The sequence below is a fragment of the Hemicordylus capensis genome, chromosome 1 (assembly GCF_027244095.1).
Source record: "Hemicordylus capensis ecotype Gifberg chromosome 1, rHemCap1.1.pri, whole genome shotgun sequence".
Lineage (NCBI taxonomy): Eukaryota > Metazoa > Chordata > Lepidosauria > Squamata > Cordylidae > Hemicordylus > Hemicordylus capensis.
The window spans coordinates 176611334-176633310 of NC_069657.1; the positions used below are offsets into that span (position 1 = coordinate 176611334).

Here is a 21977-nt window from a genome sequence, read left to right on the forward strand (position 1 = left end):
CCTTAATTCCCAAGGCTGAAAATCTCAGAATCTCAAGATCCTAAAACCCCAAAATCTTCGTATCCCAAAATACTAAAATCTGTAGAGCTGTAAAACTATAAAATATCCTATATAATAAAAGGCTAAGTGAGTGTCCGTGGCCTTGGAACGTTGGGGATCTGCGTCCCTGTCTCCCTGGGCTGTTCTGGGCCTGTGCGAAGCACAGGCCCAGAACAGCCCAAGGGAGACAGGACCCCCAACGCCAGTGTCCCGGACCCACGGGCGGCCATTTTGCCCCAATCATTGCTGTGCCGCCGACACCCGTCCTCCTGTCCCGGCCCCACGGGCGGCCATTTCGCCCGAATCATTGCCGTTCTGCCAACACCAGTGTTGCTTCCCGCCACAGCCGCCGCCCGTCCTCCTCTCCCGGCCCCACGGGTGGACATTTTGCCCCAATCGTTGCCATTTACCGCCCACCCACCCGCCCTCCCAACTGCCAAGTCCTCCCTATCCTGGCCCGCGTCCATCGGGCGAAGATAGTCCTTAAATTGAGAGGGAGAGAGGAGCTCGGAAACAGAGCTCCTCTCTGTGCAAAGGCTATGCCCGAAATTAAGGACTTTCAACGCCTGACGGACGTGGGCCGGGGCTAAGGACTCGGCAGTTAGGAGGGCGGGCGGGAGGTCAACGGCAGCGGCAGCATTCACATGGGCACGCAGAGGGCGGCCCACAGCAGCAGTGGCCGCCCCAGGACACGGCGCCATCAGCAGCAGCCCCCATTCTCCTCCTTCCTGGAGGCGACGACGAAGTGGCTCAAGTTCCCACAGACGGCGGCTGGCCTCCTTCTCCTCCTCCGCCCTTGGCGCTGCGACATCTCTGCCTGCTACCGCCAGCCTCTACAATAATCCACCCCCAGCACAGAGAGAGCTTCCCTTCCCTTCCCTCTTTCGCTTCAGCCGGAGGCGGCGGCTCCCCCAGCAGCTGCCCTGAACCGCGACGAGGCGACTGCTGGTGGTGGTGATGACTTGCCTCTTCGAGCGGCACTATGGGCGGCTGGGGCGGTGCACAGACTGATCGCGGGGAGAGGACAGACAGACAGCAAGAGACAAAACAAGGAATGAGGGAGGGAGACAGAACTATAGAGGGGGGGGAAATAAAGAAGGAAAAAGAGAGAAGAGAGAGAAAGGAAAGAAAAGAACCAAAATAAACAAAGAGAGAGGAAAGGAAAATAAGAGAGATAAAAGTGAAGAACAAGGGGAGAAAAACAAAAGATAGAAAAAGAGAAAAAGGAAAACACACACAAAAGAAAACACCAGCCCCAAAGAACACGCCCATTATAGAAAGAAGAGAGAAAAAGATAATGAAAAGAATAAAACATATTTTTTAAAAAGAGAGAGAGAGAAGGAAAAGGAGAGCAAGAACAGGAAGGAAAGGAGAGAAAGGAAGAGAGACAGGGACAAAAAAAACCCAGAAAAAGGGGCAATAGAAAGGAAGAACGCTAAAAGAGGGGGGAAAGCTAGCGCCCGTTATTATAACGGGCTTAAAAATACTAGTTGGTTATAAAATGCTATTGATAAAACTCAGCTGTAAGACTGTGCGCTGTGTGCCACTCAGCTCCCCCACCATTCAGCTGCCCCTGCTACTCAGCTGCCACTCAGTTGGGTCCTACGCATGCGCGGCAGCCATTTGGTCAGCGAACTGTTCTGAGACGTTACCAAAATGTCCCAGCATCTTGTTGTAAATCTATTACAATTGACTGACTGAATGAATGAATAATTTATTATGGTCCATGACCAGATAATAAAACAGAATACAAATGCCTGATATATTTTATTATTATTTATTTAACGTATTTGTCAACCGCCCTAAACCAAGGTCTCAGGGCGGTTCACAACAAAACACTAAACAAAACATTAAAATCAATTAAATGCTAAAAACAGTTTAAAACAAATCAATAAACAATCTAAAATTTTAAAAGTTAAAAAGCCTGGGTAAAAAGATGAGTCTTCAGACACATTTTAAAAGCCACTAGAGACAGGGAGACTCTTATTCCCACAAGAAGTGCGTTCCAAAGTCTCGGGGCGACAACAGAGAAGGCCCATCCCTGGGTGGCCACCAGATGACATGAAGGTAGCCACAGACGAGCCTCCCCTGATGTACTCAGTGGATGATGGGGATCATGCAGAAGAAGACGCTCTCTTAAATACCATGAGCCTAAGCTGTTTAGGGCTTCATATCAACCGAAACTGATAGAAAGCGCTTCTGGCCACTGTCTCAACCTGGGGAACCAGGGAAAGGTGTGGATCCAGATGCACTCCCAGACTGCGTACCTGTTCCTTCTGAGGAAGTGTGACCCCATCTAGAACAGGTAGATTAATATCGCTTCCTGAGTGATAACCCCACACAATAAGTACCTCCGTCTTGTCTGGATTCAGTCTCAGTTTGTTATCCCTCATCCAGCCCATTACTGCTTCTAAGCAGCCATTCAGGGAGGATATGCTATCTCCTGATGATGTTGACATGGAGAAATAGATTTGGGTGTCATCAGCATACTGATAGCACCCAGCACCAAATATCCGGATGATCTCTCCCAACAGTTTCATGTAGATATTAAAAAGCATTGGATACAGTATGGAGCCGTGAGGGACCCCATATAAAAGCTCAGATTTTGAAGAGCAACAGTCTCCACACGACACCATCTGGAATCTGCCAGAAAGGTAGGAGAGGAACCACTGCAAAGCAGTGCCTCCCAACTCCCTCAGACATTCCAGAAGTATACTATGGTAAATAGTATCGAAAGCCGCCGAGAGATCCAAAAGGACCAAGAGAGTCACACTTCCTCTGTCCATTCCCAGTTGAAGATCATCCATCAGGCCGACCAAGGCAGTCTCCACCCCATAGACAGCCCAGAAGCCAGTTTGAAATGGGTCTAGTTAGTCAGTTTCCTCCAAGACCAACTGGAGCTGGGAGGCCACCAGCCTCTCAATCACTTTGCCCAACCATGGGAGGTTGGAGACAGGCCTGTATTAAACTCCGAGAAGTCCAAGGCAGGCTTTTTAAGAACAGGTCTAATAATTGCCTCTTTTTAAAAAGGAGGCATCCTGCCCTCCCTCAGAGAGGTTCTCCACAGCACCCCCTTGCCAGATAGTATAAGCCATGTTGGGCAAGGATCAAGCAGACAGGTGGTAGGATGCACCTTTCTGAGCAGCTTGTCCACATCCTCAGGAGTCACAAGCTGAAATTGATCCAGTCTAACCACACAAGAGGAGTTGCTGGATACCTCTGCATCTGACACTGCGATAACTGTGGAGTCTAAATCTTGATTAACCTGAATACGAGAGATTTTGTCCACAAAATACTCAGTAAAAGCATCACAGCGGACAACTGATGGTTCCAAATTCTGATTCAGGGGAGCAGGGGGGCCCTACTAGCCTCACAACCCTGAATAGCTCCACTGGACAAGAGCCTGCGGAAGCAATACAGGCAGAAAAGAAACACTTCTTTGCCGCACATATAGCCAGAGCATAGATCTTTAAATGTGCTCTATGTCACAATCTGTTGGATTCGAGTCAAGTCTTCCTCCACTTGCGCTCCAGTTGTCTACCTTGCTGCTTCAGCTCCCGCAGATCTTCCGTATACCAAGGAGCCATTTTTGAAGTGGATTAGAGAGGACGCTTAGGAGCGATCATGTCTACTGCCCTGGTGGGTTGACTATTCCAATTCTCCACCAGGGCATCAACCGGATTGCCGGCAGGACCAACATTAAATCCTTCCAAAGCTTCTTGGAATCCTATTGGATCCAATAACCTTTTTGGACAGGCCATTCTAATAGGTCCCTGACCCCTGCAGAGGTGGGACGCAACTGTGAGTCCAACCTTAACAAGATGGTGGTCTGTCCATGACAATGGGGAAATCGCAGGAGTCCCCACCCACAGGACACCACCCTGATCAGAATGAAAGATCAGATCAAGCATGTGACCAGCAACATGTGTCAGTCCGGAGACCACTTGAGATAGGCCCATAGTTGTCATGGCTGTTATGAACTCCTGAGCTGCACCAGACAATCTGATCCCGAAGTGGATATTGAAGTCCCCCAGCACCATAAGTCTGGGGTTCTCCAACACCAAACCCGAGACCAAGTCCATGAGCTCAGTTAAGGACTCTGTTGGGCAGCAGGGCATCTGATACACCATCAGAAGTCCAATTCTATCCCTGGTCCCCAAGCATAGGTACACACATTCATATAGCTACACCTTCACCCCTGATCACCACCTCTCCCATCTAACTCTGGGCAATGGAGCTGTTTTAAAACTTTGATTAGTTAGCACTTTAGCTAGGACAACTAAACATTTTTCACAGTCCCCCTTTTTCTTTCCCCACCTAATCCATTTGTCAAAGTGCAAATTTAACACAGGACTGCTCTGTCATGCGGCAGCCCTAAGCTACGGATAAAGTTCAATTTCTTTTTCATTAAATTGCTGATCATTATTTTAAATAGCATAAAATGATTGTCATTATCATTATTAATGGAAATGATCCAGCCAAAGTTTAGTTCTTGGAAGTCCTAATGTTTTCTGTGGGAAAGCACTGAAGACATGCCCACTCTCCCACTGGAAACAAAGGAACTTCCAAGAGTTTAGTTTTGCCTAGATAATGTCTCACTTGCACTACTAATAGTCAGTTTGCAGCACCTGTATAAAACTGGTTGAATGATTTTCTCTGTAATCAAATATCAATACCAAAGACAGTGCCATCACCTCTTCATTATGCTACACTGGTTAGTGTAGATTTATTTGCTGTTTGTGAAGGTTATATTGCACATAAGTACATGACAGATTGCAAGTTTGCTAACTTCAAATCAGTTTTTAAGCTTCTTGTACTTTCTCTTAAACTGCAGGTTATTTGACAAATTGGAATTAAGTTATCTTAGGTCAATGTAACTGTACGTTAAACTAATGAGGTGTATGTCTATGAGTTATGTCTGATTAGCTTAATACAGCTAGCGCTGGACAGCTTGGGCTGCTGACCTTGAAGGAGCCAAGATAACATTGCAATGCGTTGGAGGATGCGGTTGAGATGTAGGGAAAAAATTTACATAATAGTTTGTCATACATACTCCTACAAAATAGGATTGTTTCAAAGTTGAGCATTGCAAAACCCACACTGAAAATACCTCAGGCAAAACAGAACTGAAACAAAACAGACTGGCAGCTTATATGAAATTAACAGCCATCGGGAACAGATGAAAAAAAGAAGTCTTTTTAAATCGTTTAGATTTTGTATGTTGTTAAATTCTACAGTTTTGCATTACATTAATGCATGAGAAACACCACCTGGCAGAAAAATCAAAGCTTAATGTGGATTCCCCCAACCCTTTTAGACCATGAAACTGGTTGATTCTGTCAACAGAAGCAACACATAGCACATTAGGTTCTCAACAAAATCAAACTCAGGTTGTTCTTAATCCAGGCATATGTTGAACCCTTTTCAATCTCGGTTATGGGAGATATTTGGAAAGGGGAAATTCCCTATGTGAGGAAAAACCATGACAGAATCCACTCTTGGACAGCACTGATTTCAAAATCTCTCCCCTATTGGGAGATTAAGAAAAACAAATAGACTCAAGACTGACAACTGTGATTATTTGTTAGCTAGTTCAGCTTTTGTATTCCCAAAAACTGACAGGCAATTTTCCACTTTGCTAAATTATTTCATGTACTCTGTGCGAGCACACTGGAAGCCAGTGTGGTGTTGCAGAGAGTGCACTGGATCCAAATCCCCATTCACTCATCAAGCTCAGTGAGAGGGCTGTGCATCTCATTAAGGTCATTCACATGACCATAACAGGGGCCTACCTTCCCCCCAGACAAGCAAGGAATACCTCTTCAACAAACTGGAACACACCCAGTTCTGACATCCAGGTATCCCATAATGCACCATGCAACAAGCACAGTGCATTGGCGGATTCCCCCATGAGCTGGGCACTTAGACTGTGTGTGTGCCACACACATGATCCCAAACCTGGGGTTGAGGGCACAGACATGCCCTCTAACCCCAGTTAAGGGCCAGGGTTAAAAGTCAGGCTAGCAGGGGCAGAAGTGCCGGGATCAGGATCATATCAGGATCCATATGAGCAGCCCAAACCAGGCTGGGCTGCCCTAGCCAGTGATGCGCTGATTGTATGAATAGTCTCATTAACTCTCAGCCTAACCTTCTCCACTGGGATGTTGTGAGGATAAAATGCAATGACCCCTATGGCCACCCTGACCTCTGTAGAGGAAGAAGGGGATAGAAATGTGATACAATAAGTAAATCAACAAATGTTAACATCATTCATTCCCCTTCCCAAGTAAAAGGACTCAACCAGTACTGAGGTGATTTCTTTTTATGATGGCTCACATGTGCCCTTTGTCTTTGGTCTGAGAGACAGACTGCTTCACACAAAACATTCAGGAATGCTTGCAGCACCTCTATACATGTATTTTAAGAATTCATCTTCAAATGCTAAAGCCCAAATCTTTTCACTATGGCTAGATTAACCACTAATCTTATTCTTCTGAAGTTTTAGAAACTTAGCCAGAGTTGGGACCTCAGCATCCATACTTATAATGGATGCAAAGTTATGTTTAGTTAAGCAAAGTTATGTTGCAACAAATGTGATTGCAATCCCTGCTTTTTGCCAAGAGTAAATGCCCCATACAGGTCAAAAGCACGGTATTAGCACATCTGCTGTGATGCAGCAGCTCCAACAAGACACATGCAACCTCAACCTTGCAAGGCTTTCCTATTTTATTTTGTGGCAAATCAACCATTTCACACATGCTGTGGGAAATACCTATTTGCACAATGAGCATCTCCCTGAAACATACCAGGAGCACCTGTGTCTCCAAGCATATGTGTAAAAACAAAAACAAATATACTATGCTTAAGAGCTTCACTTTCAGCTATGTGCTCCCCCGATTCCAACATGCTTTTAAAAACACATTCTAATTTTAAAAGTAGTTAGGATTGTGATGAATAAAGATACACATGCCACTTTTCCTGAGTTCACATATGGATTTGTGAAACCTAGCTGAAAGCAGGTTTCAATTAACTCTCTAGAACAGGTATGACCAAATAAGACAGATCCAGTGCCAAGACAATTTTATGCAGTCCCCAGTAAGTAAAGTAAAGTGTGCCATCGAGTCGGTGTTGACTCCTGGCAACCACAGAGCCCTGTGGTTGTCTTTGGTAGAGTACAGGAGCCATTGCCATTTCTCACACAGTGTGAGACTATGCCTTTCAGCATCTTCCTATATTGCTATTGCCCGATATAGGTGTTTCCCATAGTCTGGGAAACATAGTCCGGGAAACATACCAGAGGGGATTTGAACCGGCATCCTCTGGCTTGCTAGTCAAGTCATTTTCTCATTGCGCCATTAGGTGGCTACACCCTCAGCAAATTTCAATCAATGTATAGAAAGGTTTGCCTGGCATGTTCACATGTCACATATTCATTCATTCATTCAATTTATATACTGCCCTTCCTAAAGTGGCTCAGGGCTGTTTACATTAAAATAAAAACACACATAATGAAACAATTAAAAACACAAAAAAATTAAAACCAGATTAAAAGTAATTAAAATTGAATTTCCAACTAGATATAATTATCACACATGTACGTATTTGCATGCATGATGTAAGGCCAGGATCCAAAGATCTGTGTAATTCATTCCACATAATGAAGGGGACTTTTGACTTCTGTTTCTGGAAGCACAAGCCTTTCATACTGCATGGCAAACTGCTTTAGAAGTGAAGTTTCAGAAGTATTTTGTGATATGGTAAGAGAGTTCATCATTCCAGTTTATCATTTCAGTTAACTGTTAACTTGGCAAAGAGGCACCTTTTAACGTGGTGATTCTCTTTATTTAGCAGGGGAGAGTAACTGACCCTATCCACCCCCAGCACAGTACCTCCAGTGACTGCTGCTGGTGTCTATCTTGTGTTTCTTTTTAGATTGTAAGCCCTCTGGGGACAGGGATCCATCTTATTTATTATTTCTCTGTGTAAACCGCCCTGAGCCATTTTTTGAAAGAGCGGTATAGAAATCAAATGAATGAATGAATTCAAAGAATGAAAGGACAAGGTGATTAAAGGACTAAGAATTAAAGGACTTGTTACTTTCTACAATTATTACATCTCAAGTAGCACTTTGGATTCCAATCCAAGTATACATATGTGTATGTAATGCTGTGCCTGAGCAAATGTGCCCTGTGAGTGAGAAGCTGCTATTGTTTGATGGCACTAACATGACAGAGCCTGACTGTTCCTTAAGGGGTTGGTTTGCATGTATAAATCATACTGCAGGACCTAGGCCACTCTTTGAAGAAGAGTGTGATCTCAGAGAATACAGCAGTTGGCCATGCCTGCACTAAGATGTCATCTTTTCAGCCTTGTTACCAGACAATGAATGGAGACATCTGGGAGCCTTCATAGGACACCTTCCCTGACTGACCCAGGCCAGGATAGTGCCAAAGTAAGAGTCAGACGTGGCTAAATATGGAGACTCAGTTTAGACTTATGAGGACATCAATAGCTTGCCTTACCTGTAATTAGGATTGACTGGCACATTTTGCGCGAAGTAGAGAGCAGCAGTCCTAGCTCTCCAGTGCCATTTTTTCGCAGGGAGAGTAAAGAGGACAGACTCTTGCATTTCCTCTTGTAGAAGGTCCACTAGTTGCTTGTGTGAGCCTCCATAAAAAGCTTCAATTAGCAGAACAGTCATTATCTTCTAAGTTTTCCAAGTTGTCCAGAATTCTAAAAACACATTTTTTAAAAACCCATATTATTAATAAAGCCTACTTTTATAATTATTTCATTTTAAATGTGTCATACAGGATCATGATAAAAGCATAAGCACATTACAACAGCTCAGCCAGTGAGTTCATTTTTAAAGGAATTCAATCTTTTTCTTTCATTAATAAGTTTAACTTAAAAAAGACTAATTAAAATTGCAGGCATGGAAAAAGGAAAGTATCTATTAATCAAAGTCATATTCCATTAAAATTTAGGTTACAATTAACAATTCAGTCATACACGCACGTGCATTGAAAATGCTTTCACTCTGCATAAATGTTTCCCCAAAAGCAAATGTTGGACCTTAAAAAATATACAGTTCTCCTCTGTTTTTAGCTGGGCCTCTGTCTGTATCATATAGTTCGTTTGCTTTCAAATAGACTTTGCCCTCTGATAGTACATAAAACTAAAAGACATTTCAAGCACAGCTCAACCAAAATAATCCTTCGCACTAAAGGCAATACAGAAAAATGACTTAAAAGAAACTTGACTGGGGGCAGCCTAGGGAAACCCTGTTTGAGTTGTCTACCTCTAGGACATCTACACTTCAAGCTACAGAAGACTGGAAGCATCATGGAGTGACATTCCAAGCCCCTAAAGGAGATTCAAAATATATTATTACAGCAAAGTGTCTGGAACAGAACAATATTGTAGACTTAAAGGAGGCTGTTCACACTCTCAGCCACAGGGCAGTTAACAAACCAAGGCATAAACAAAGGGATAGCCCCCAAAATAAAAAGGCAAAGCAGAACAGAAAAAAGGCAAAACCACCCCGAGATGGAAGTTTGGGGCGGTCTACAGATTTGAGAAAGAAATAAATAAAAATAAACAGTCTGTGACAAAAAGTAGGCAGTTTTGAGTTCGTAAACAGAGAGACAACTTGCTGTATTTTTCCCCTGAAGACAAACATGATTGACTAATCTACATTCATCTGTTACAACAACTGAAAAGGGTCACTATGCCCAGAGTGCATCTCATGCTGCCGAGGGCGCTTCCCAGCCTAGCTGCTCGACAGCAGCAAAGTAGCTCCGTTCAGGCAAGTCGCATTCGAAACATGAACAGCAGGGGGAGCAGTCTCGCAGAAACTAACCCGAAAAACAGCAACCTTTTTGCACTGGATATACGACGTCCAACTCTATATTGCAGCGATTAAATTCGAAACAAGGCATTGGAAATATGAACGGCACCCTGCTGTCTGCATAGGGGCTGTGGTGTCACAACACAGGGAGTGTGGAAGCACACTTCAGAGATCCGTCCTGACCCCGGTGCATGGTCTCATCTGGAAAGCGCCCTGGCGGGCTTGTTCCATCAGCTGAGTTCCGGAGCCAGCGTGAGAGGTGGGGTGCTGAGGACTCTGGTTTAAACAGGACGGGGGCATGGCAGAGGCAGCAAGGAGGACCAGAAGGCAAGATGAGGGGCAATCTAAATCTTCCCAACCAAAGCCAGAGGATTCACCGGGACCTGCCTCGCTCTTCCTTTCTGGCCTTGACAGTAAAGACAACCTGCTGGGAACGCTTTCTGCCAGTTTCAGCCTCTTTCTTGATAGGCCTGATGAGCTGCAGCTGTGGGGGTTGTTTCATCAGCTGAGTTCCAGAGCCCACATTAGAGGTAGGGTGCTGAGGAGACTGACTTAAAAGGATGGAGGCATGCCAGAGGCACTGCCACTGGCAGGCAGACTGCCTGGAGGCGGCCACTGAAGCGAAGAGAGTTGGTTTATTTATTTACATTTTGTATCCCGCTCTTCCTCCAAGGAGCCCAGAGCGGTGTACTACATATTTAAGTTTCTCCTCACAACAACCTGGTGAAGTAGGTTCATGTAAGCTCTATAGGAATCCTCTTATGTTTACATCCAGAAGCTAATAGTCATCCATGGGCTTGGATCCAGAAACTTATTTTTACATGTTCAAGCTTTGGGCATGCCCAGTGGGTCCCCCTTCCACTCCTTTGAGCAGTAGAGTCATACCATAAATCCTTTTAGAAAGTCTCCTCAGTTTTAAAAGTGGTTTGCTTTGTGGTACCGAGAGCTGCTATTTGAGAAACACAAACCCAAAGTCCCCTTGGGCATGTGGAAGCATGGCTAACAGCAGAAGTAGATAGCAATCTATTTCCCTACCCTCAATCCTTAGCGACTCTCAGGGGCAATATACAAACCCACACCAATTAGTCTTCTATTTTTCCAGGCAGATTATTTTTTGAAACCCATCTCATTTTAACAATTATTTGTTAAGTGATATATTTTTATTAGTCACAAAGGTGGTGGGAAGAAAATATGTAAATCATGTCAGCCACTTGGTTTCTAGTTTTGCTACAGTCTCACAGTATCATGTATTATTCTTTATATTATTTTCCTTGACCTAGCCAAGTTTAAGGTAAATATACACTATGTACTCCTAAGAGATCTTGAAAAGCCACCGATGATAAATGGCCTGAGAACATTTACCCTATCAGATGGGATGCAAAGCTCAATTAGATATAAATCATTTCAGGTATTTTAGCCATTTCAAAGGAAACAACAAATATTAGAACAACAGTGGCACTGTACTCATTACAGTACTTCCTCTCTCAAGGGTGCCTCTTTGGAATCAGTAATTCTCCATGATGTACTAATGGCTTGATTCCATTCTCAGGAGTACATCACTGTGTGGCTTGAAAAATTCTCTGTTTTGCATTACATCACAGATTCCCACCCACCCCCACAATCCCTCCAGGATGTGTACTTCTAAGAACCTTGAATCTTAAACATAGGCCAGCTCTGCTGTGAATGTGAGATGAGCAATAACATTTGGTTCCTGTGAAAACATTTCTCCTTTTAGTCCCAGCCTCTCAAATATGGTATCCACTTCCAGTGATGACCCTATCACTCAACATCAAATCACCGCTACTTTAAAATAAAAATAGCCAGAGAATAAGAAATATGGGTGAAGACTTAATACAAGTCAATGTTATAATCAAATCCAAAACATTCAACATGCTTGGGACAAAAACAAAAATACCTAATACTATATACCAGGTGTATTTAGGAGCCCCAAATGATATGCCATTTCGAGAACTCCTTGTGAGTAGAAAATACAACTCAGAAATTGTGTGTATGTACACACGTGAACAAATTTGTTGGTACCCTTACAGCTCATTGAAAAAGTGTTTTATGCCTCCTGAAAATTGATTAAATGAAAAGCAATTGTCCTATATATACCTGCATGCCTTTGATATGTCATCGAGTAAAGCAAAGGAAGTGTGAAAAGAGATAAAGTATTGCTTATTCTACAAAGATATTCTAAAGTGGCCTGGACACATTTGTTGGTACCCCTAGAAAATATTATAAATAATTGGATCCGAGTGATGTTTCAAATTAGCTGTTTTCTTTAATTAGTATCACACAGGTCTCCAATCGTGCAATCAGTCATTCAGCCTATTGAAATGGAGAAAAGTAGTCACTTTGCTGTTTGGTATCATCGTGTGTCCCACAATGAACATGGACCAGAGAAAGCAAAGGAGAGAGTTGTCTGAGGAGATCAGAAAGAAAATTATAGACAAGCATGTTAAAGGCAAAGGCTATAAGACCATCTCCAAGCAGTTTGATGTTCCTGTGACAACAGTTGCAAATATTATTAAGAAGTTCAAGGTCCATGGGACTGTAGCCAACCTTCATGGACGCAGCCGCAAGAGGAAAATAGACCTCAGAATGGGCAGAAGGATAGTGAGAATGGTAGACAAAAAGCCAAGGACAACTTCCAAAGAGATACAAGCTGAACTCCAAGGTCAAAGTCCATCGCTTTTTGAGTGACAGTGGGATCAATGGAAGAAGACTCAGGTTGACTCCAGTGTTGAAAGAAAAACATAAAAATGCCAGACTGGAATTTGCTAAAATGCATATTCACAAGCCATAATGCTTCTGGGAGAATGTCCTTTGGACAGATGAGACAAAACTGGAGCTTTTTGGCAAGTCACATCAGCTCTATGTCCACAGACAAAAAAATGAAGCTTTCAAAGAAAAGGACACCATACCTACTGTGAAACATGGAGGAGGCTTGGTTATGTTTTGGGGCTGTTTTGCTGTGTCTGACATGAAGTGCCTTGAGTCTGTGCAGGGAACAATGAAATTTCAAGACTATCAAGACATTCTGGAGCGAAACATACTGCCCAGTGTCAGAAAGCTCTGTCTCACTCGCAGGTCATGTATCCTCCAACAGGAGGCACACTTCAAACCTGACACAGCTGGAGCAGTTTGCTCAGGAAGAGTGGGCCAAACTACCTGTTGACAGGTGCAGAAGTATCATTGAGAGCTACAGGAATCGCTTGTTTGCAATGATTGCCTCTAAAGGCTGAGCAACAAAATATTAGGTTAAGGGTCCCATCATTTTTGTCCATGCCATTTTTGTTAAACACGGAATAAACAATGATGGGTGCCAATTACTTTTGTCACTTTCAAGTTATTTCAGAGACAATTGTGGGTTCTTCTTTTTTCTGTTGAGGGGTACAAACGTGTGTGTGTGTGTGTGTGTATTAAAAAATAGGCAAATGAAACCCATGTGCATATTTTATGAATCTTATTCTTGCTTCCAAGGTTCAGGTTTTCAGAAAATGTGGAAATATTTTGAAGAATATTTTCTCAAGAATTTTGAGGTTCTTGAGAACCTCCAGAATGTAAATGGGAACCAAATAAAGAACTGGTTCAGATTAAACTTTGGATTTGAGTAACATGTCTCAGCTTCAAGAGCACATGCTCCCCCATTCTCTGCCACATACAAATCAGAAGAATTCTACATCTAATTATAGTCATAATAATTAATAATGGCTGAACTGAAGAATCCTGACTTAATTCTAACCAACTTCAAGTTTTGGGTTTAGACTGAGGCCAATTTAAAGCACTTTGGTTGATTCAGACATTACAACTGATCCCGGCTTCTTTCTAATAATAATTGGAAGCAGACTCTAATAATAATTGGAAGCAGAAGAGGACCAGAAAATAGGAATGTGTATGGAACCGGTAGGGGCTGGTTTGAAGGTAGGGGGGCACCTTTAAGTGTGGGGGAGTGTGCACTCCCTCCCCCCCCCGCCCTGTTCCCCCTGCTGGCACTCTCATAAAAACCAGTCTGGCAGGGCGGCAGCATACCTCCCTACTGCCTCTATCCCTCCTTGGTCCAGAAGTGACCGGAAGTATGCTGTGTGCGTGCAAGCAGAGGAAACGGGGCGGCTGTGAGGAACGCTGCAGCCCCGCTGGACCAGTTTTTAAGAGAGCGCAGGTGAGGGAAATGCAGATGGGGGGGTAAGTGCACCCTCCCCTGCCCTGAAAGATGTCCCCCTACCTTCAAACCGCCCATAAAAGGGCCTCCAAACAGGTTCGTGCACATCCCTACCAGGAAATAATACACAAGGATAATTAACAATGCTGCTGAAGCCTCATTGGATGAACCATGAGATATCTTTCATGAGCTTCTCTTTTTTTGTCAAGCTGTTCTCTACAACCTTAATGGCTAGCAACTTTGCTTTTCTTTTTAACAAGACAGTGGAGATTCTCAAGAATATATTTGTAGAACACAACTATTTGGTATTGCCCAGGATATTCTTGTCTATCATACATGTGATAATTTTGTCTTTCATGATTGATCAAACTTTCTGCCACCATCAGCATTCTCACAGACTGGAACCCTATTCTCAACTTTGGCCTACACATGGAGCAAAGACACAGAGAAGCGGCTCATACCCACTGTCCCTTCCTATACATGTCTGCTGACCGCATCTCCAAATCTGCACATCTTTTATAAACAAGGTTTCAATCATGCAGAGGCCACATTCCACCTATGGCACAACATGAAGAAGTTGTGGACAGGGCTAGCTAAAGCAATCCCCACCCACCTCCATATGTTGATCTAACATGTGTATACAGAGCAGAAATTTGGGGGGAAGGGGCCAAAGCGGACCTAGAGAGCCTTCAGAATAAAATCCTCAGGAAGATACTAGGGCTTCCCCCAGGAACACCATCTGCTCTAATTAGGGCAGGATTGGGGTTGCCATCCATTGCAGCCAGGATCCAGCTGCAACACCTTCACTATTGGCATAGGCTAAACAGCATGGAAGATGCCAGTCTTACTTAACAATGCTGGCTGGAACAATTAAGAGAAGGGGAATGGGTTCAACAATGCCAGACCTGCTGAGGAAATATAACCTTTCAATGGAATAATATCTGTATTGATCGTTATGTGCTGAGAAACTGAGTCTTTGATCAAGTGAAGTGAGGTCAGAGTAGTAATTAACAACTTGTATTTCTCAGCCTGGTTTTCTGAACTCAAGAAGAATCATTCCATGGTATCTTATTTTTAAAACTTAAATCATTTCCAGATACACAGGGCCTTTACTGAGCTTAGGTTTCAGGTGATGCCAACTGCTTATCTCGAAGGGAGGTATCTAGGCATCCCTAAAGGTGGAACGGAAATGTATCTATGGCTGTAATCAGGTGGAAAATGTTGTGCACTATCTGTTGGTTTCTACTCTATATGTCGATCCAAGGAGGAAATTTCTACTGCTTTTTATCCTGCAATAACCAGATAAGAATTTAGAGGATATTGTAGTGGACCTACTAGATGGCAATCAGCCATATATTACTGATATGGTTACTTTATTTGCTTTGGCTGCAAAGAAACTACTGGCTTGTTACGTTAAAAATATCAAGTTATTTATTTATTTAACATTTTTATATACCGCTCAAAACCTGCATCTCTGGGCGGTGTACAACAAAAACAATGCAAATTAAACAAAATTGAAAATAATTAAAACATTAAAATAATCTAAAACCCAACATTTAAAACATTTATTTATTTATTTATTTATTTAACATATTTTTATACCACCCAAAACTTACGTCTCTGGGCGGTTTACAACAAAATAAAAACAGAAAGTAAAACAGTAGTTAAAACAAATAGTTTAAAACATTACAACAATTTAAAATTTTTAAAACAATATTTTAAAACAGCATTAAAACCATCAAAACAATATTAATTAAAAGCTTGGGGTTCTGAACAGATGCATCTTTAAAGACTTTTTAAAAGCTGTCAGAGATGGGGAGGCTCTTATTTCACTAGGGAACACATTCCAAAGCCTCGAGGCAGCAACGGAGAAGGCCCATCCCTGATTGGCCACCAGACGAGCCAGTGGCAAATGCAGAAAGACCTCTCCAGATTATCTCAGTGGGCAGTGGGGTTCATGCCGAAGAAGACGTTCTCTTAAATACCCAGGGCCCAAGCTTTATAGGTTATAACCAACACCTTGTATTTTGCCCGGAAACATATTGGCAGCCAGTGTAGCTCCTTCAATACAGGAGTTATATGGTCTGTCCATATAAAATAATTTATAAAACTATAAATTATTATTAAATTATTAATTTAAATTACAATTATTTATTTATTTTTAATTATTATCTGCTATATTTATTATTATTTTATAACAATCTGATTGGTTTGTGTGTATGGTTGTTTTTCCTGTCATTCTTGATACTGTGATATGGCTAAATACAATAAAGTTGGGATTCATTGTTTGATTGGCTTAACATGTGGGACAAATATAGGAATTAGGCTTATGTAAAGAGCATTACACTGAACCCCTACCCAAAACTGGAGTTGAAAACTGAACCCAAAATCAGTTCAGAGAGTTCCCCACCCCCTGCCATGAGCTGGAACTTAAACAGAACTTTAATTTCTTGGTTGCCTGGAACTTGAATTAAATTTAGTTTTCACAGAGCAACTGAATTGTACTATTGTTTCAATTTTCTTTTTTATCCAGTTTTATGCATTTTGTTTGTAAAATACTTTTTAAAAATAAAAAATAAACTGTTTAGAAAATACATTTTTCTCAAGTTACATTGTTGTCATTAAACTCATTTACATTGCAGTTTGATATTATTTTACATGAAATATATTTAAACCAGTTCAAAGTGTCTAAACCTGATGCCAACCACTTTTTAAAGCCACAGTGATATGGTACTTAGAAGCAGTAATGCACTGGGTGAGAGTGAACAAATGCAAGCTTAATCCAGACAATAGAGAGAAGCTGCAGATCAACAGAACTGATGATCTCGAGATAGGTCAACATCCTGTCTTGGACAGAGTGGCAATCCCTTTGAAGGCATAGGTTTAGTCTGGGGATAATCCTTAATTAAATGCCAGGTGGCAGGTGTTGTCAGTAGGGATGTGCATGTAACCAGTTCCATGCAATCACAGGAGAGCAGGGGGGTTACCTTAAGGGGCAGGGAAGATGCCTCCTACTTGCCCATCCCTGCCCCACTGCATCCCCCCCCCACGATGCTCTCCCAAAAAGCATGGGCGCGTTGACTATTTGTGGGGCAACACTGAATGGGACTGCAAGGAGAAATGCTGCAGATCTGCACCCACGCTTTTTGGGAGAGTGCCAGGGGGAAAGCGGTGGGGCAGGGATGGGCAGGTCGGAGGCACCCTCCCTGCCACTTAAAGTAACCCCTCTCTGGCTTCCGAACCAGCTTGAATGCGGCAGTTCAAAAAGGAGCGCTGAACCAGTTCTATGCACATCCCTAGTTGTCAGGAGTGTCTTTGTCAGACTTTGAATGGTTCAACAGGTGTGTGCATTGCTGAAGCAGGCAGATCTGACCATGATGACACATGCTTTAGTTACATTACTTTTGGACTACAGTAACATACTCTCTCTGGAGCTGCCTCTGAAACTTGTCCAGAAACATCAACTAGTCCAGAATACTCTGGCCAACTGCTGACTGGAACCAGTCATGAGGAGTGTATGAATTTCCAATGGCTTTCCAGGCCAACACATTTCCAGGCCATCACAATGGTCATTAGCTTTAAAGCTGTAAACACCTTGAGACTGGGATACCTAAAGTACTCTTCCTATGAGATGCCACCTGAGTTCTTCTGTGGGGGGTTCTCCTTTGCCTTTAAATAGCATCTGAAATGCATCTGGCAAGAGAGGGCCTGTGGCCATACCTACATCATGTAGGTATGTCATCTTAAGGAAGACACACTTACAGTTTCTTATGCACATAAATTTCTTATGTGAGGTTTCACAGATGTCAACCTAGCTCAAATCAGAAAATCATGGTTAGTCCCCAAAGCTGGTGTTGTAAGCAGTGTAAGTTATACATCATAGTTAAAGTTTCCTAGGAAGCTTTGCCATGTGTCTCCCAGTTCACATTCTGCTGTGAAGACTGCTCTTTTAGGCAGGATTTTAACTTGCCTGTCTGGTGAATTTTAACTCCCTACATTGTCTAAACTGTTGCTATTTTCGCTACTGCGTTTTCCTTTTTATGGATATAAATGTATCTTGATATATTGATTTTGTTGCTCTCTTCTGTGTAATACTATTAATACTGTAAGCCTATCCTTAGGATTTTAAATGAAAAAGTGGTATAAATTATTATACATAATTTCTATCCTACAATGAAAGCTAAAAACAAATAATATTAAACAGAAAGATAGAACAGCCATGATGCAATTGTATTAGCTACAAAATTAATATTAAACCAATGGGAAACTGAAGTTTAAAAACATACTCTAGGTTGTTAATGAAACTGCCCCAGGGTGACTGGTGAACACCCTTAAATCTATGTCCGGGCTTGCATGGGGAAATTAGCTCCGAAAGGACAGTTTCACATCAGATTTAATTTTTGCAAAGTTGTGGACTCAGGAAATGACTGGACTGAAATCTTGTCTCAAGATTTCAAAATCAAGTTTAAAAATCAAAAGAAGATATTTATTGTAGGGAGGGGTACAACAGAAAGAAATGTGAGATTAAAGCAATATTACTATCAAAAATGCATTTAATTACAATGAGGCGTTTTAGCATAGAGTCCTAATTGTGTAAGTTCCAAGGCAGACAAACGAAAGAGGCTTTTTAGAGAAGGAGGTGGTTGGATTTAAGAAAGGGGAATAGAGACAGAGTTTGGGCCCAGTGAGGGGCAAACATTCATATCACCTGGTCTGGACAAAGGACTCCAGGAACAACTGATGAACCTCGTTCCTCAGGGACAGCTCGGGTCAAGGCAGGTGCACGAAAGTTGGAGGGATTAGTTGGTAAGGTTGAATCCAGGAGGGTGTTTCCTCCATGGAACCACCTTCCTATGTCAGTGAGGAAGGCTGGACATATTAGGCTGGGCAAGAAAGCCAATCTGGAGAGTGGCACGAAGTACTAAACACAGCCTTGCGTGGTGACCTGTGGACAGTAAATCGCTCAAAAAACTGCTGGTAACTCCAAGGTAACTGGTGCACAAAGAGCATGAAGATCGCAAGGAGCACACAGGATCATGTAATTGGAACTTCTTATCCCCAAAAACATATCCTCCAGGCACATTCCAAGTTATCCTTTTTTGTCGGACAGGTGTGTTGAGTGGAACTGACAAGGATTCCACTGTTGCTGACCTTTCTTCCCGCGTGTAACAATGTGGGAATTGCTGAGGTATGCCAAGGCTTTTGTCATGAAAAATGGGTACACAGACATGAGAAGAGAAAATTTGCATGGATGGAAAGTCCAGTAATCCAATCAGTACTTTTAATGGGTGCATTCCTTAGGTCCATCTCACTGACATGTTAAGCCAATCACTGACTCAACCTCTTTTGTAAGGGGGGAGATTTACCTCCACAAACCTTATCTGTGTTCTTTCCTGCTGAGCTAATTGGCACATTAGCTGGTTAGGAACATAGGAAACTGCCATATACTGAGTCAGACCATTGGTCTATCTAGCTCAGTATTGTCTTCACAGACTGGAAGTGGCTTCTCCAAGGTTGTAGGCAGGAATCTCTCTCAGCCCTATCTTGGAGAAGCCAGAGAGGGAACTTGGAACCTTCTCCTCTACCCAGAGCAGCTCCATACCCTGAAGGGAATATCTTAGAGTGCTCACACATCAAGTCTCCCATTCAGATGCAACCAGGGCAGACCCTACTTAGCTATGGGGACAAGTCATGCTTGCTACCACAAGACCAGCTCTCCTCTCAAATAAAGTTGTGCCGTCGAGTCGCTGTCAACCCCTGGCGCCCACAGAGCCCTGTGGTTCTCCTTGATAGATTTCAGGAGGGATTGACCATTGCCTCCTCCCGCACAGTTTGAGATGATGATGCCTTTCAGCATCTTCCTATATCACTGCTGCCCGATAGAGGTGTTGCCCATAGTCTGGGAAACATACCAGCGGGGATTTGAACCGGCAACCTCTGGCTTGCTAATCAAGTCATTTCCCCGCTGTGCCATTAGGTGGCTAAACTGTTTGGAAACAAAATGGGTTGCTATCCTTTGTGAAAGGAGAGGACAGGGAGGCAGTTCACTCTGAAAACAGAGTGGCCTTGGCAAAGAGTTTAACCTGCTTTTAGTTAACTTCTGGGGTCTACATAGATTATCCCAGCATAGAGAGGGTGTGGATCTGTCCCCCTTTCCAATTCTAGGGGTGACTGGTCCACTGTTGCTAAGAGACCTGTCCCCATGTGCCATAAATGGAGAGCGCACGATGCTGTGAGGCTCCTGAGCATATCCAGAGTGAGATCTCCAAGCCTAGAGACTCAATCACAAGCAAGGGGGCTCCTGGGAGCCAGCAGAAAAGCATTGCTAACAACAAGGTACAAAAGATTTTCCGTTTGCTAGAGGTTTCTTAAAGAAGACACATATTTTTTCTTATGTACATAAACTTCTTATGTGGTTTCACAGATGTCAACCTAGCTCAAATCAGAAAGTCATGGTTAGTCCCCAAAGCTGGCATTGTAAGCAGTGTAAGTTATAGATCATATTTAAAGTTCCTTCCCAGAAAATATATTTTAAGCAATCATCCTAAAACAGGGTGTAATGTTAATATATTCCATAGGTAGAGAGCTGCCGCTGAGAGAGGAAAGAAAGTATATAGTTTCAGTAATGGTTCTTTCGGTGGTTAAAAGCCCACACATGGGAAATTTATACCACCACGACATCCAAAACACACGCAGCTCAACATCTGAAAAGTCACTGACTACAAAAGATTTAAATACATAACGTTTGTCTGTGCCAAATTGCAAACCTTTGTTGATCTGACAGACACATTGCACTGCTTAGAGGAAAAGACTCCCCCCTCCCACTACCAAAAAAAGGCTGTATTTCAGTACATACAAGCAAATCAGAATGGGGATTTCCCAGAAGGTTATAAGAGAGGTATTACCATGATACTTTTCTATTTTTATTCACTGTCCCTTCTCTCTCTCCACTATATTCTAAGTGAAATGTCATTAGAGTGGTTAAAATATAGAAGCAAAAATTAAACCAACAATACTTACTAAAACAATGTTATTACCAACCACACCCATTATCATCCCTGGAAACTCCAGCTAATAAAATATAAATACTACAGCTACATTTTAATAAATTCCCAGTGTATGACTGAAGAAAGCTTAATATACTGAGTATATACTGTGCACAGTGGCATATGTATGTATTAAGGTGAACATATAAGCCCCTGAGTAGCTATGCTAAATGGGCAAAGAGCAGAATGAAATAAGCATTTTGAAGAACTGACACATCACTCTTTTTGCCAAACTGCATACAAATTGCACCTAACAGCTAACTTGCATCAGTCATTCTAAACAATGTTCAGTGATCATAATATAGTACATAAATGTATGAAAAAGTCAAAGGTGGAAATTTAAGCAGTTGTTAGTAAACTGTCAGTTGTAGTTTACATAGCAAATATCTGCTTGATTTCATAATCTTCCATTTTAGAATTTGAACGAATTAATCGTATTAAGAGTAACAAATGGTCTCCCTGCATGGTGGAAGCACTATATGTAATCCTCCAGATGTTGTTTGTTAAAGAGACAAGCCCAAGGGGCTAGCAGAGGGGAAGCAGGAACCCCCGTAGTTTAATGTCAGAATCAGTCACTGCCCTCTACTCTATTATAATGTGCTGCTCTTTAAACAAAGAAAACACAATGCAAGTGTACCAATTTCTCCCTCTTCCTCCACCCATTTTAGCACAAGTTTAACAGAAATTGTATGTTTCAAGATTTGGGACTCTTACTTGTTGCACATCTCTCAGTAGAACAACTAAATCCAACTAAATAGTTAAAAAAAAATGCCTGTCACTTTTGAGCCCAAAGACTCCAGCTCTTTGGGCTCAAGCTCCACAAAGCCAGGAAACTGGAACCTAAGGCCGATGCCTTAACAGACGTGCCACATGATCA

General features: G+C 42.5%; 1 protein-coding gene across 10 annotated transcripts in view; it reads right to left on the reverse strand.

Annotated features, from left to right (window-relative positions):
• The window catches only part of GTDC1 (glycosyltransferase like domain containing 1), a 336841-nt gene that overhangs the window by 223385 nt on the left and 91479 nt on the right, over positions 1–21977 (reverse strand). For all 10 annotated transcript variants that reach the window (XR_008312945.1, XR_008312944.1, XM_053282909.1 and 7 more), the window contains one exon: positions 8562–8772. Coding sequence is in view for 8 of the 10 variants with exons in the window: in XM_053282909.1 (XP_053138884.1) it covers positions 8562–8740 (179 nt within the window). In the remaining 2 variants the exon portion in view is untranslated. The remainder of the gene's footprint in view (positions 1–8561; positions 8773–21977) is intronic.